The following is a 14,620-nucleotide window of genomic DNA, read 5'->3' on the forward strand; positions in this document are numbered from 1 at the left end:
CTTTGAACTAATAAATTCCTCTTTCGTCTACGCTGGACTTGACTTTTCAGCTGGTTCATACTCCCAATTATAGTGGATTCCGAGTTTCTCATTTACGTTTGTTACTTTGTGTGTATCATTTTAATTACTTAATGTTCCTTGTTGTGTTCCTTGTTGTGTTTGTCTGTTTTCCGTTTCGGTCTTGGTCATTGGATTACATTTTTTTTTATTTCCGCTACAATCTTAATTCCCTGGATTACTCTTACTCAGTAAAAAAATATAATAACAAAGCAGGCGTGTATCATACTCCTAGAGAAAAAAGTTGTACAATTTTGGATTCGAGAGAAGGCACTGATCCAGAGATTTTTGAAGGGGTTTAAGTAAAATGGGTGTTCAAGGCTATTATTTTCCTTTTAAGCCCATATTTTATAAACAAATCAACAAACTTTTTCAACAAAAGGAGGATTCAAACAACCGGAATCATGCGTTCGAATCCACTTCGACAGAAAATGACCCATTTAACACAGCATAATGGGTACACGGGCGTAGCTGAGGCCAAATTGAAGTGTAGGCAAAATTACGGCAGGGGGTCAGGTCCAGGGCGGAGCCCTGGTAGGGGGTCCAGAGGGGCGAAGCTCCCCCCCACCCAAAGCTCGGCGGAGATAGCGTTTTAGAGCTTTATTTATGCCTCCCCTGGATGTATTTTATCTCAAAAAAAAAATTGGCAAAATTAAGTGCAGGCAAAAGCTTTTTTCCCTAACGGCAGCTACGCGCCTTGGGTATATACATGTAATATTTTTAATTTTTATCAATGAGTTTCATTTATTTTCACCTAACAAACTTACATGTATATAAGGAGTGAATTAATATAGTCGTTCGAATGCTCAGATAGATACATTGTACTCACCCCCTTTTCTTCCCATTACGTAAGTGTACTCTGACGACATATTGAAGCCCTTCAGTGGCTCCAAGAAATTGAACCTTGGTTCGCTTTAGTTGGAAACATGTTATTTTCATTCTATTTATATTTATTTTTGTTGCACAACTTGAGAAAATATTAGAAAATAGTAGCCTTCATCCCTTTTTCTTTTTTATCAATTCATTGATTCACCCTTCACTCTAGCCAAAAAGATATCGTGATCACATGCCGAACCCTGGATAACAAAGATTTCTGGTAGTCGTTGAATTGATCACTGAGTAAAGACATTTGTTAACTTCTATAAGTAATATAAATGACAGCAGTACAAACACTGGCGATAATGCTCTATATAGCAAACTAAAATAATATATGTTCTAATAAAAGGTTCTTTTTTTCAATTATTTATGAATGACACAAATTAAGAAATAGTCGGAACGAAACTAAAGGGAAAAAATGTAAAAAGTTGCCTTTTTTTAAATATACATTGATTTCTGAAATAAGTCACGGTAATTTGGAAGCAAAATATTATGAAATTTAGAATAAATATATAGAAAATAGAATAAAAATTAATTCCAAACTTTAGAATAAGAGAGAGAAAATATGGATAATCATTGTACATGTAAGAATTGCATTTTAAAGTTATTTGAAAATCATAAAGTTCAATTAAATGTAAGATACTTAAAAGGAAAATCTTAGATAAAAAAATGGAATAATGTGCATATTTTAGGAAATTATATATTAAAAGTACAATTAAATATGTACAACTGAAAGCTACCAGACAATTCAGTCGAACAGGATTTTTATGTAGAATTTATTTAACTTACATCTTCATTGATTTTCTAGTAGAACCGCTCTTCTGTGCTATTGTTGGTGCGTTCCCGTTCATTACGGGTTCCTTTAAAATTGTTATATTATTCTCATGCGTGTCGTCTGCATCCTGATCACTGACGTCTGATAAGCTATTATTAGCCACTTCATCGCCTTCCGGATATGTGTCGAAACCATGGTTACGAAATTGAGTGTACTTCTTTGAATTCCCGATATCCATTTCGAAACTTTTCGGACGGCTTCCAATAAGGGACTGATAACTAATGCTATATCATTCTAACCTGTAAAGATAACATTATTTAATGGTTCCCTTTTTAAACTTGAATATATGCAGTTAATGATATCATATGTTATCAAAGGTCAGGTCGATGAAATGACAAATTTGGAAAATCCATTTGTGCAACATGTCAATATAATGGTTAGCTTTCTTTTTATCTTGTTTACGTACGAAACGTGGTACTCAATACTTCGAAACAGAATATTGTATTGTGTGATTAAATATTTTTATAAATGTGATAGGGGTAGTCGTGGATTAAGCTATCATTTACTCATTTTTTGTCGTATTTTTCACAAAAGTAAAAAATTATTCAACAATGAGGAAGGTACAACCCCGAACCCCTCTTGATCTGCCAATGAGGAGTGATTCATGGAATACTGCCTAGAATAAGCATGATAATTGAAGTGGTTATTAATAAAATATACAACTTCAAAAGAAGTACATTTTAATACTGCATTCATTGCGATGTGAAATAAATGTACAAAAAATGTACGACTTCTAAAGAAGTACATTTTAGTACTGCATTCATTACGATGGGAAATGAATGTACAAAATGTACAACTTTTAAAGAAGTGCATTTAATTCTGCATTCATTCAGATGGGAAATAAATGTACAAAAATGTACAATTTCTAAAGAAGTACATTTTAATACTGCATTCATTGCGATGTGAAATAAATGTACAAAAATGTACAACTTCTGAAGAAGTACATTTTAATACTGCATTCGTTACGATGGGAAATGAATGTACAAAATGTACAACTTCTAAAGAAGTACATTTTAATACTACATCCATAACGATGGGAAATTAATGTACATAATGTACAACTTCTAAAGAACTAATACTACCTTGTATATGTCAGTGACAGAAAAAGTACATTTTGTGTCTCATTTTTATTAAGTTGTTTCATTGTCGTCAGAATGATAATTACTGAACTTAATCTTGATGTAACAAAATCTGAGTAAACACCAATGTACAAAATGTATACGCATAACCGTAAAACGGACAATAGATTGACATGGTCTTTTCATAATGAAACTTTTGTTTTACGTGACTCTTCATTATCTAGGAAAAGAAATATGTTAAACATAATACGAGCTTGGATCTAAAGTAGGACTAACAGTTTGGTGGACAGACCATTGCTGGATAGCGAAGGAGGGTTCCGGGGGTTAGAACCCCACCCCGAACTTTTCGTCGGAAATTTGTGTAAGTTTTGACAAAATGAATAAGCTATAGCCTAGAAACCCCTTCTAATGATTTTATAATCAAACCCACTTTTTTATAAAGTGTCAGGAACCGCCTGTACACCAAATCACAAAAAAAACAATATTCCTAGCAACTAACTTAAAATATTTTTGCCTCTAAATTAAAGCTCAGTGGATGAAAATATCCCCGAACCCTAAAACAGACCCTGCAACTCAGGTCCAACAGCCTTCATATGTGTACATGTACTTACATCATACGAATAATAAAGCTGCACTGTCTATATCCTCGCTATGTCACTGGGTATGTTTGCCCATAATACAAATTTATGTTCATTTCGTTCTAATCCTTGCACTCACAAAAGTAGATGTCTTGCAGAGAATTAAGAAGACAATCCATGTAATATTGAATATAGTCACTTTTGGTTTATTAATGTCTTTATACTTTGAATGTCCTCAAATACAAGATTAAGAATTATCGACAAGACATGCGCATGTAAAAAGATAGCTGACAAGCAAGTCGTTTATCAGTTTCCTTTTATTTTTTTTTTAAATCATATCAAAATTATATAAGATTTTATTAGCTTTTTCTCTTGAGTACTTAAACAATATTATTTATGATTAGAAATGTTTCCTTTTTTTCAATTGATAAGCTTTCACCATAAAGGTACAAATTAAGTGCGAAACGATTGTCGAACTATCTTTAATGTGTGACCAATCGAGCGCTCCCGGGTTACCTACGAAGGAATGACCATTGGTATGTCTCAATATTGCCGGGTACTGACATTCGAGATAAAGGTAATTAATAGTTTCAATTGTGCATTTTCACTTCCTATTTGAGATAAATCTTCGATTTACAATCTGATTGGCATTTTAAGGACTTATCAGAACTTTCGTGTGATCATTAACGCTCCTTTTTTGTACTAGTTTTAGGACTTCGTGAGACTTTTTTTTTCTTTATTTTGTTTCTTGCAATTTTTATTGAAAGTTAACATCTTGAATTATACAAAATAACTACAAAAATGTACAAGTCAAGTATAATAAATGATTCATTAATTACAAAGATATACAATAATACTTGTTTACGGTGGTTGAGATCCAAATGGCGAAAAGTGCGTAATCGTTCAGATTGATTGATTGTTGAGGTTTAACGTCCGAGCAGCAATATTTCAGCAATATTCAGACAATGAACATGAAATGGATGGTAAAATGAACATGAAATGATGATGAATTGAAAAAAAGGGATGGGACACGAGGATAATAGGATCGAAAAATTTTGATTGCCACTAGAGAAAGGGAGGGATGGGTAAGGTCGGGCAATTTAGCCTCCTGTGGCGGAGTGCAAAGGTTCCTACTCCTATCGAATACCACGGCAGGGTTCTTTAATGTGCAAGGAACGTGGCATCTTTCCCAACACGGTGCACTACTATGGTTTGCGGTCAGGTTTTCCGTATTATAGCCTGACAACCCCAGCATGCAACGCGCCAGGGGTACCCCATTCCACCACCTGAGGCACACAACCCAGTTGCTCTGTGGGCAGAGCGCCTAGCCCCCGGTTCCTAGGTTCCTAGGTTCCTGAGCACTATTTAGTTGCCTTTTACGACAAGCTTAGCACTGCTGCAGGCCTATTCTTTTGACATCCAGACCTGCACGGGGCCTTAATCGTTTAGAGAAGCAAAGCTTGACTGTATTCACATCCTAAGGAGCATAATACATAATTAAATGCATTTTTAACGTCACTCTAATCATGTCCGTCTGTCTGTCGATTTCCGGGTGAAAAACACACTTATAAAATGGACAATAAAATATTTTCCTAAGACAAACTAAGAACACAATATGTAAAGATTTTATGCAAAAAAAGGCATATATTTCTTAATTTGAAGAGGCATTTAGCGACCCTTTCCTACTATATCCAGAATAGTCGATTAGTATGCATGGCATATACTTCCTCGAGGTATGGCTTGAGGTAGAAAAAAAAGAATTATCCTCGCGGAAGTGTATATTGAGCATGTTCATCGACTACCGAAGGATCTATTGCAGATTTTTGAAAATAACAAAATGTATTATTATATGAACAGGTATACTACTATTCATACATCCGACCTAAGTATTTTTATGGTGCTTATCTGAACAACGTGGTGACGTACGCAAATATGCACCACTCGTCTAAAACAATTTAATCATTTTTTTTTATGTAAGCGTTAATGTAATTCTACATGTACAGTCATATTTTTGTAAACTTTAACTATCATGTCAATAAATTTACCCACTACTAAATTATTTAAACCTGAGGCTCGTTGCAGTCAGATCATTATTCGGCCGATTCGCAGATAAGCGGTTACCCGTATTACACTCGGCAATTAGAATCATGGATACAGAAAAATATTCAAAATTTCGACGTTTTGAACTTCGATTTTCTTTTAACTCAAAACTAATGTCGACATTTATCGAGACTCCAACCAAATATCCGCTTTGGAACTCCGTATTTATCGAATCTCAACTAACATTTCGAATTTGTACTATTTTTTTTTAAACCAGAAATTTCAACTTTTCAACTTTTTAAGTCATACAATTTTGAGTGCGAGCACTATGATAAAATTTCGGATTTTCAAAAGTCCAAATTTTGAATTTCTGGAACTCGAAATACGAACTTTGGCGAAATAATATAATATGATAATATTTGGTTCAGTTCGAAATGTTTACTTTTAAAAGTTTTATTTTATTATTTTCATAAAATATGGAAATTTTCTCTTATCAAATCTCGAATATTTGAGTTCTGACCTGAAATTTGATTTTTTTTAAAGTAAAAATAATTTTAAATTTCTGACTGTCAAAATTTCGACACTTAAATAAAAAATATCGAAAACCGGAGAATATTTTTTATAGATATAAATGCCTAACGATGGTAACCTTAGTAAGTTACCGATGTAGCTTACAGTCTCGCATTTCATTGGACAAATGTGGAAGCAATCGTGAAATTTAAGGCGCCATTAAATTGAGGGCAATGGTGTCTGGAATGTTTTCAATTATTTTCATATATTAAATAATCTTTTTATATATTGAATAATTGGAAATTGTTTACTTGTGAACCAAAAAAAAATTGAAAGAGTAATCAAGGTAACCAAGGTTATAGCTGTAATCAAAAGAATGTAATCCAGGGACAAAGACCACACATGCAAAAGAGACATACACAACAAAGAACACAAAGCAACCAAAATCATACACACAAAGCAACAAAAGCAAATGAACAACTCGGACTAAAACTTGCGATCACACAATTCAACAAATAAAATCTTAATCAGATTTGGATATTAACAAAGCTAGAATGTGCATAAGAGAGTACTTGTTTAAAATGGGCTGACAAATGCCATAAATTTGACTGAAATTAAGTTGTTCGTGTGTTCATGATGCTACACTAGAACCCGTTACAACAATAATTCTAAACATGCGCACAGGAAGGCATAATTACGAGAATCGGTATAAAAGGAAATCGGATTATGACATGTTTAATGAATGAATATGATAAATTGCCATATTCAATACAATAGTTAGCAGATTACGATAGTTTTTTGTTTGCTTTGGCTTTTAGAAAACAGGGGGGGGGCGTGCGCCCATTAAGCCCTCCCCTGAACCTGCCCCTGTTCCTGATTCAGAAATAAAACTATTGGTTTTATAGTGAAGGGAACACAGATGATAAAGGATTCAAACATGAATTTTAGTTTAGACGTTTTTCATTGTATTTACTCAATACAAAATTCTTGGGAGTTACTTGCTAAAGCAAGCAATAACAGCCATGAGATGGACCCCTCCCCATTTGGAAAATATTATTACATGTAATTTCGCGTAAAATTTGGAAAAAATGGGTAAATACATGTAATAGCCTGAAACTGCTTTTTCTTTACCTCTTTTTGAAAAATGTTTGAATACGCTGCTACTGCTGACAATTTCTTTTACCTCAGAAAGGAAAACAAATAAGGCTGGATTCCTAACGAAAAATTCTAGGAAGACATACCTGTGTGCACAAAAAAACCGTATTACCAAGAACCGGATAAATAATTGATTTGCACAGCATGCATTGTATAATCAAGAACATTTTTTTTTAAATAATGTGGGGATTTAATATAAAGTTACGTAATAGCACTTCTTCAACTTGCCTCAGACTCTAGATTTAAAGTTTCCAAGCGACGTGACTTCCATTACAAAAGATTTATGGCAACAAGAAGCTACTTTTAGATTTTTAAGTCAATATACACTTTACAGAGAAACTGAGATGTAACTATTTAAACCGTAAAACACAGACCGGAGACAAAAGTAAATATACACCATTGAAATATGCATGTTTGTCACGTTTTTAAGTATAGTTTATTAGACATATGTGGAATGCTATTTTGTACTTGCTTTGTGTGTTATTGTTTAAACCATGTTTGATGATTAAATTTTTTTGTGATTGATATTTTTCAATAGCAATTTCATGTGATTAACCGTATTATCTTGCTCATTGTAAATTTGTCTCATGAGTCATGGGAAAATATGAATCCTTAATTTCAAAGAATAACAAATAGAAATCCAGTGTTCTTAGTCAGGGTCTTGAACGTATATGAACACGTATCCAGTGTGTGATAATTTTAAATTTATTAAATGGGTGTCACTTTATGTAATCCTTTCGCTTTTATACCCTGCCAACCGAATTGGTGAAGTATTATGTTATATCCTCCGACAAGTTGCGTGCCCGTCCGTCTGTCTGTCCGGGGTAAAGGGTAAGTCAAATTTTCGGCAAAATCCAACATGTAGTTTTCGAGTTCTGAACCATTCTGCAATCCCCCTTTTTTCACTATCACTTGGCGGGGTATGACTTAATGTTCCGTTTATATCCATTTTTTTTATTTTAAGGAGGTAGACCTAAGGTAAGTGACATAACTCTTACAAATCATTGGAACATTTGTATTCAACATATTATATCAACCTCATGTAAGCATCAAAGTAACATGGATTTATTGCATTCTGTTTCAAAGTAAAACTTGAAAGGCTCTTGTGAAATTGAATAGGATACAAACATATCACTGATTTAAAGAGTTATGTCCCTTACCCTAGGTCTACCTCCTTAACATATCATTGTTCCATCAAGTATATTTTTTTCTATCATGTATCATGCATTATTTACCACTCGACAGAACCTTGGTGAATCACCTTACAAAGCAATGTTGTCGACAAATACGAAAAAAAACATGAAAGTCAAAACAGCATGTTTTGGAAGGATAAAAGAAAAACAGAATATTTCTTACTTGGGTACAATAATCATGTATCTGACGACGTAAACTGATTATTAGCAATCATGTCGTAATCTTAACGTGAACGGTATATGGTTAAATATGGATATTTTCTGAGGGAGCGCAGTACATACAGGCCCGGTCGGATTAAGATTTTATATAAGAAAGGATGTGTACCGTTCAAGAAGTCGTAAAGGGAAAATACAGACTACAGTGTATGTTTTGTTCAATCTATATGGAAAAAAGGTGGATGCCGTTCAAACTGACGTATAAGGGGATTACAAACAATATTGTGTTAAATTTATATGAAAAAAGTATGGATGCCATATTTTGTTCTGTTTATATGAAAAAGGATAGGTGCCGTTCAAAATGTCGTGAATGGGGATTACTGACTATATTTTTATCATTTTTCGGATACTTTGCGCAAAATTAAACAAATTGTCCAACAAAGGTCATGCATCAGAAAGTATCGTACTCTGTTGCTTGAACATGATACATGTACATGTAATAACTCCAATTGATGATTTATACATGTACTAACTACATGTAGTAGCCAAAAGCTCAATTGTGGGAAGGGGTAACATATTCACAATGAAAATTTTGGATTATGAAACATGGAAAGATATTTTGTTGAAACTTTTGATTTGTGGCATACAGACTGGAAAGTTTTAGTGCTTTAAGTAGCAGTAGTTCTAAACGTAAGACAAAGAAGTGAATAATGCATGTCAAAAATCCACCGAACTCACTTTCATTTCTCATTAAGAAACATTTGTTGACAACCTTACATGTCTTAGTTGTGTAATTCGGTTGTTGTAGTTTTGATATAAAAACATTACAAGAGTTATCGTTCTTAAATATAGTTAATTTGTGTGGGAGATAAATTACGATTTTCTAAACATACAGTTCTAAATACAGAAATGAATCTTGCTACGAAAAGTTTAGTCTACAAAAGTATCGTTAACCTGTGTTCGTTATTTTTTCTCTGCACCACGAGTCCCATCTACATCACGCAGTGCCTGAGTTATACAAGGACCGGTACTAAAATGAAACGATTTCAATGAAATATAAACGCTTCGTGTACTAGTAGGTCATACGGTTTATTCAATATTTTTGTCTCAGGTTTTGATCGGATTTCTTTTATCAATCATTGTCTTCATATCAAAGGCTAGATTGCTTGTAGATCAGTGTCTCTACTGGACATTTTAGGAATTCAAATTTCGAATTAAATTGAACGACTATAGCCTTTATATTGGAGATTAATGAATCGATTTTATTTTTATATTTTAGAATGAATTTACTGATAAAATATTATGTAATCTAAAAATTAAAAACACGAATATAAATGCGTGACACAAAATAAATATTGGGTCAATGTTTTGTATACAAATTTTAATACAAAATGTCAAGAGTTAACTTGAATTTGATAAAAGGATATTCCTGCTTTTTTTTTGCTAACTTGAAAACTTGTATCATATTACGTTTTTTTGGAACAAAATAATTTCGTGACATTTAATGATATTCACTATTTCACTACCGAAGAAAACAAATATCAAAATATTATGAAATGTTCGAAAATAAAATACCCAGAAACAAAGTTACAGAACAGTATTTTTTGTCGTTTCATATTAAAATAGTTTTAAGATTTTTCGTGATTTTATCTTATTCTGCATGAGACGAAAAATGCCAAGTTCGAAAAACTCATGATTCATGCATGTCAAAAACGCGCGGAATTGAGTTAATTTCTTGTTCAGAAACCGTTACGATAGATCACATAACCAGTCTTAGTTTTTTTTTTGTTTTTTTTTCTTCTGGGGTTTGCTCTTTTGACATAAAAGTTATATAAATTGTACATGAAATTAGCATTTTGCAAGAGTTATCGTTCTTGGTTCGGTTTGATTTGGTTATTTTAATGGACGATTAAAGTGTAGTTTTCTCAAAAGTAGAGATCTAAATACAGAAAGGAATATTGTTACAAAATGTAGATGTGCAAATCTTAGATTTTGATTTGAATGATATATGGGGTTTCCCATAGCAAAACATGGACTTTGCCATTATTTAGCAATGATGGTTACCATCTCTTTTCCAAAACTCCTCCTAGTCTGCTGTATAGATGTTTTTGAATGTTTTTGAATTTTTTAATGAAATTTCATGAAAAGTTCACAGAATCTTTGTACATAACTTAGATATATACATTAGCTAGGGATGGGTTAGAGGTTACCATCCTTTAGCTGTGATACCTTGACAACTGAATAAAATTTCATGAAACCTCCACATTATGTAAATGTTTACCTCTCTATTTTAGATTTAGATCTTAATGACTTTTACATTTTAAGATGACATCTAAGGGTTGGGGTATCATATACAGTGAGCTTTACTCACAGACTTCTAGTTTTGAAAATCTTTTAAGCCCCTTGCAAAGTCAGTAAAACTTACAGTTGATGATATACAGACTAAACAAAAACAACTACGTTATTGATAACTTTCTCTGCCACCATAATGCTAATGTATAACCAGGTTTTCATGTTACGGAAATAACGGCCCTTGAATTTTAAAAATTTCAGAGAAATAACAGTTTTCTGGACTTTTTAGCTCACCTGGTCGAAGGCTATGTGAATATTCTGAATAAACTCCATTGCTCCTTCAAGAGTAAGATTTCAGCTGAAATATTTTTGGTGAATTCTTATATAACTAAAGTTTCAATAATCACAAAGTTTCATTCTGATTTGAAGACCCCATCCCCCCAATGTAGCACATAATGCATGGTTCTATGGTAGATTGGGTGTTAAAAGACCAATAAAATATTGTTTGACCCATGTTTTTTTTTTACACAAAGAATTACCTTACCATAAGCTGTGTCTGAATTTTACATGGACTGGTACGTAACAGTTTTACGGAGTATGTTAGTTACACTAGTTGGTGACATTTTTGTGATCTCTGAAAGTACTTACAGTAACTGAATTATATTTAGGTCAATATACGAGTGTCACCAAATTCGTTTTTTTTTTCTAATACAGGGAAACCCCATATTCTCTTTCTACACGCGCGTTTAAAAGCTTTATGTTTTTCATACTGTGACGTTCCGGTTGTAATACAGGTAGTATGCCAGTTCTATTATTGAAATGTGTTTAAAACAAATAAAATAAGTGGCCCTGTGTCGACCTTTGTTGGCCTTTTCCTTTAGTGTTCAATAGTCTTCCCTGTACTCAACAACGTGGCCTAGTACCAAATACAAAATTTTCACACGAACACAGAAAACGAGACAATACATGAAATCCGAGTTTACACTTTCTCTACTAGAAAATTCTTGGGCTTTAAGGACTTTTGTAGTCTATTCAAATAAATTGTGCAGCAGACCGTTACAATGTGAAACCTGTCTAAACCGGTCCCTTTGGACTTTAACATTGTTGGTTTAGACAGGTGCTCGGTTTATTAAGGTTCAGAAAACATTTAAATTGATAGAAAAGGACTAAAAGTGTGTCTGGTTTTAGACAAGTTTTAGTGATATTCAGAGTTCGGTTTAGACAGGTTCACCACACAGGAATTTCCGAACATAGATTCCAGAGGCAATATATGAAACCCACCCCTCTCTCCCACAAAAGTTCTACTTCAGCTTCAAGGTACATGTAACAAGAGTTTTACAGAGTATTTAGATTGTGTGGCAGACTATTACATTGTATAATGAACTAGCTCCATACAACGCAGTCAAAATTTTGATATCAGCTAAAATAAACAATACTGCTCTTGTTCAAATATGTACTTCTTTTATTCGAGTAGCTAGAAATCATTAGGTTATATTTAGTCTTGATAAAACATTAAATTTCGTTCAGACTTCGATAAAGTCCAAGGGGACAGATGCCTCCTTACTTTAAATCCAACTGTTAGATTATCAAGAGAAATAGCATATCTGAATACTTCAGTATTTATGTCTCGACAAACCAGTGAACTTTAATTCGCTTTTTCTAAGGCTCGATTAAATGTAACCGAAAAATCACTAAGATTCTACAAATTAAAAAACAAAAACTGATCGAAATTAACCAATAAACTCCTTGAAACTCCTCGAGAATTAGTCTGCATTGTGGTGCAGAAAATCTTTTTGCCGGTTTCGAGACATACATGTACATGACCGGAAATCACGAAAAAAATCGACGTGGTTATGATTACCAAAACCGGTCAGATCGGTACATTTCTATTTAAGCAGAGTTATGCTAGACTTGAGAAATAGGGCGACCATTGACTACATGCAGGTCCGTCATCACACCGAAGATAGATCAGCAACTCTGACGTAACTGAAAATTGAGAGTATGGACCAGGTGCCGCGACAGGGTAATAATTCAGTGCTTTTTTAGTAACACTCGTTGGGTTGCTTACTATTATAACAATATACCCTTTATCATGTCAAATCCGAGTTTTACTGAAAAGGGAGTAAAAATGACATTGTGAACAGATCTATCTTATGGTGGAGATGGCCACACCGAACCGTAAAGATATCTTTAGAGAATGTCAAGTGACACCGAAGAATTTTTGAAGCATATAATTGGGTTCTACCCATGTCACCCTAATTCAATACATTGTACGAATACACATGTTCATCTGCATAAATGCATCAGGGCTTGATTAGTATTACTGTAACAGAATGACCCTTAATTGTTCATGTGTGCATGAATTGCACGTTATCCTAGATTTTCCGATTGACTTGGAAGAAAATTACGTTGTGTAGTGAAAAATAACCTCATACTAGTTTTTGATAAGCGTAATTGTCTCAGTTGACATCAGTCTCAAGCTGAGTCACACTATGAGTTTATCTTAAAATGTAATATTGTCAAGAATACTCGAAGTTTTTGATTTCCACCGAAAAGATGACTTCGAAGTGTTTCTTTAAGAAAACAGAGTTATTTTAATTGTCTATTGGTCTGTACACGTGTATGAATATTTGTATAAATACATGTCAAGATTAACTTGAACATTTAGATGTATGTACATGTACCTACATGTATATGTAGTTTTAATGATTAGATAAAATCCTGACTCAATTGTATCTTAAAAATTAAGTTGAACGTCTGTACATTACATGTATGACGTATTTACAACCACTGCAACATTATTTGGGCACCAGAGAGGCAGCGTACTGACATACTGACAGCAAGACATAATATACGTTTGAAAAAGCGAATAATTTTTATCCGACAAGTTTAATGATTTAAATACGAATAGACTTAACTTTTTTCAAAACTCTCAAGCAGTGTCAGTAGTACGTTTTTTTTTCATATCTATTCATTGAGTCGCCGCTCAACTTTTAAATACTTCAAAAATTGTGCCCTACCTTTTACTTTCAAGTCTGCGGAATAGTTATATGTGAGCTACATAATTTCACTCTATTTATACACTTACCCCCAAAAAACAACTGTCTATATTATTCGAACTTTGCTCCAAAACTAAATTAAGCACAAACTAAAAACCGAAGTATGCGGCAAGGTGCAGCAATGTAAATAAAATCGATGTATTGTAAATGATTATTAATAGGTTTGATAAGGGGTAAGGGGGCTATTGTACAGCCTGGTTTAGATAGAGACTTTATGCGAGATTAGATAAATTGACGGTTGTCTATAACTTCCTGAACAGCCAGATATAGAAATATTATCCATTTAGTTTATCCATTTCGTCTTTCTGTATTTTGAGTCCATGGCGTATTTTCTTGGTTGTATTGTATGGATGGGAGTGTATTCTTTCATGACATTGTGTATGACTCTACAGATACTAATATCATACATGTACATATTTCACCGATCCATCCCGATTTTATCCTATTCTCCAACATAGTTTTCGGGGCGGATCCGGAAGTTCAGGTTTGGGGGAGGGGGCTTAATAAACCTAAATACCTGCCAGGCAAAGACATTTCTGAAAGTAGAAATTCCCTGCAACAAAATCCCAATTATAGGGGGCGTACTCCCGACACGCCCGTCCTTGGACCCTCACCTGCTTTTTCCAATTGCAAAACTATTTGTTTTCATTTTTCTTTTGATAATTTTGTACATGTACTTAACCTTTCAGCCATTTACAGCATTCTATATTCACATTTCACTTAATACCCCTCCCTTTTTTTCGGATATTCATATTTCTAATTCCCATATCCCCATATCATACACAATTTC

At 33.6% G+C, this 14,620-nt stretch overlaps 1 protein-coding gene across 3 annotated transcripts in view; it reads right to left on the minus strand.

Moving 5' to 3' along the window:
- LOC148599613 (chitin synthase chs-2-like) overlaps window positions 1-13,983 on the minus strand; it is a 33,852-nt gene extending 19,869 nt beyond the window's left edge. Inside the window, exons 1-2 of one of the 3 annotated variants that reach the window (XM_088559521.1) lie at window positions 13,860-13,983; window positions 1,723-2,007 (exon numbers count right to left, since the gene is read on the minus strand). In XM_088559521.1, the coding sequence (XP_088415647.1) occupies window positions 1,723-1,946 (224 nt within the window). In that variant the 5' untranslated portion in view covers window positions 1,947-2,007; window positions 13,860-13,983. The other 2 variants (XM_088559523.1, XM_088559522.1) reach the window with 2 other exon arrangements.
- Between the last annotated feature and the right edge of the window lie 637 nt (window positions 13,984-14,620).

The sequence above is a fragment of the Perna viridis genome, chromosome 13 (genome assembly GCF_037379345.1).
Source record: "Perna viridis isolate PV_CMFRI_1.1 ecotype Kerala chromosome 13, ASM3737934v1, whole genome shotgun sequence".
Taxonomy (NCBI): Eukaryota; Metazoa; Mollusca; class Bivalvia; order Mytilida; family Mytilidae; genus Perna; species Perna viridis.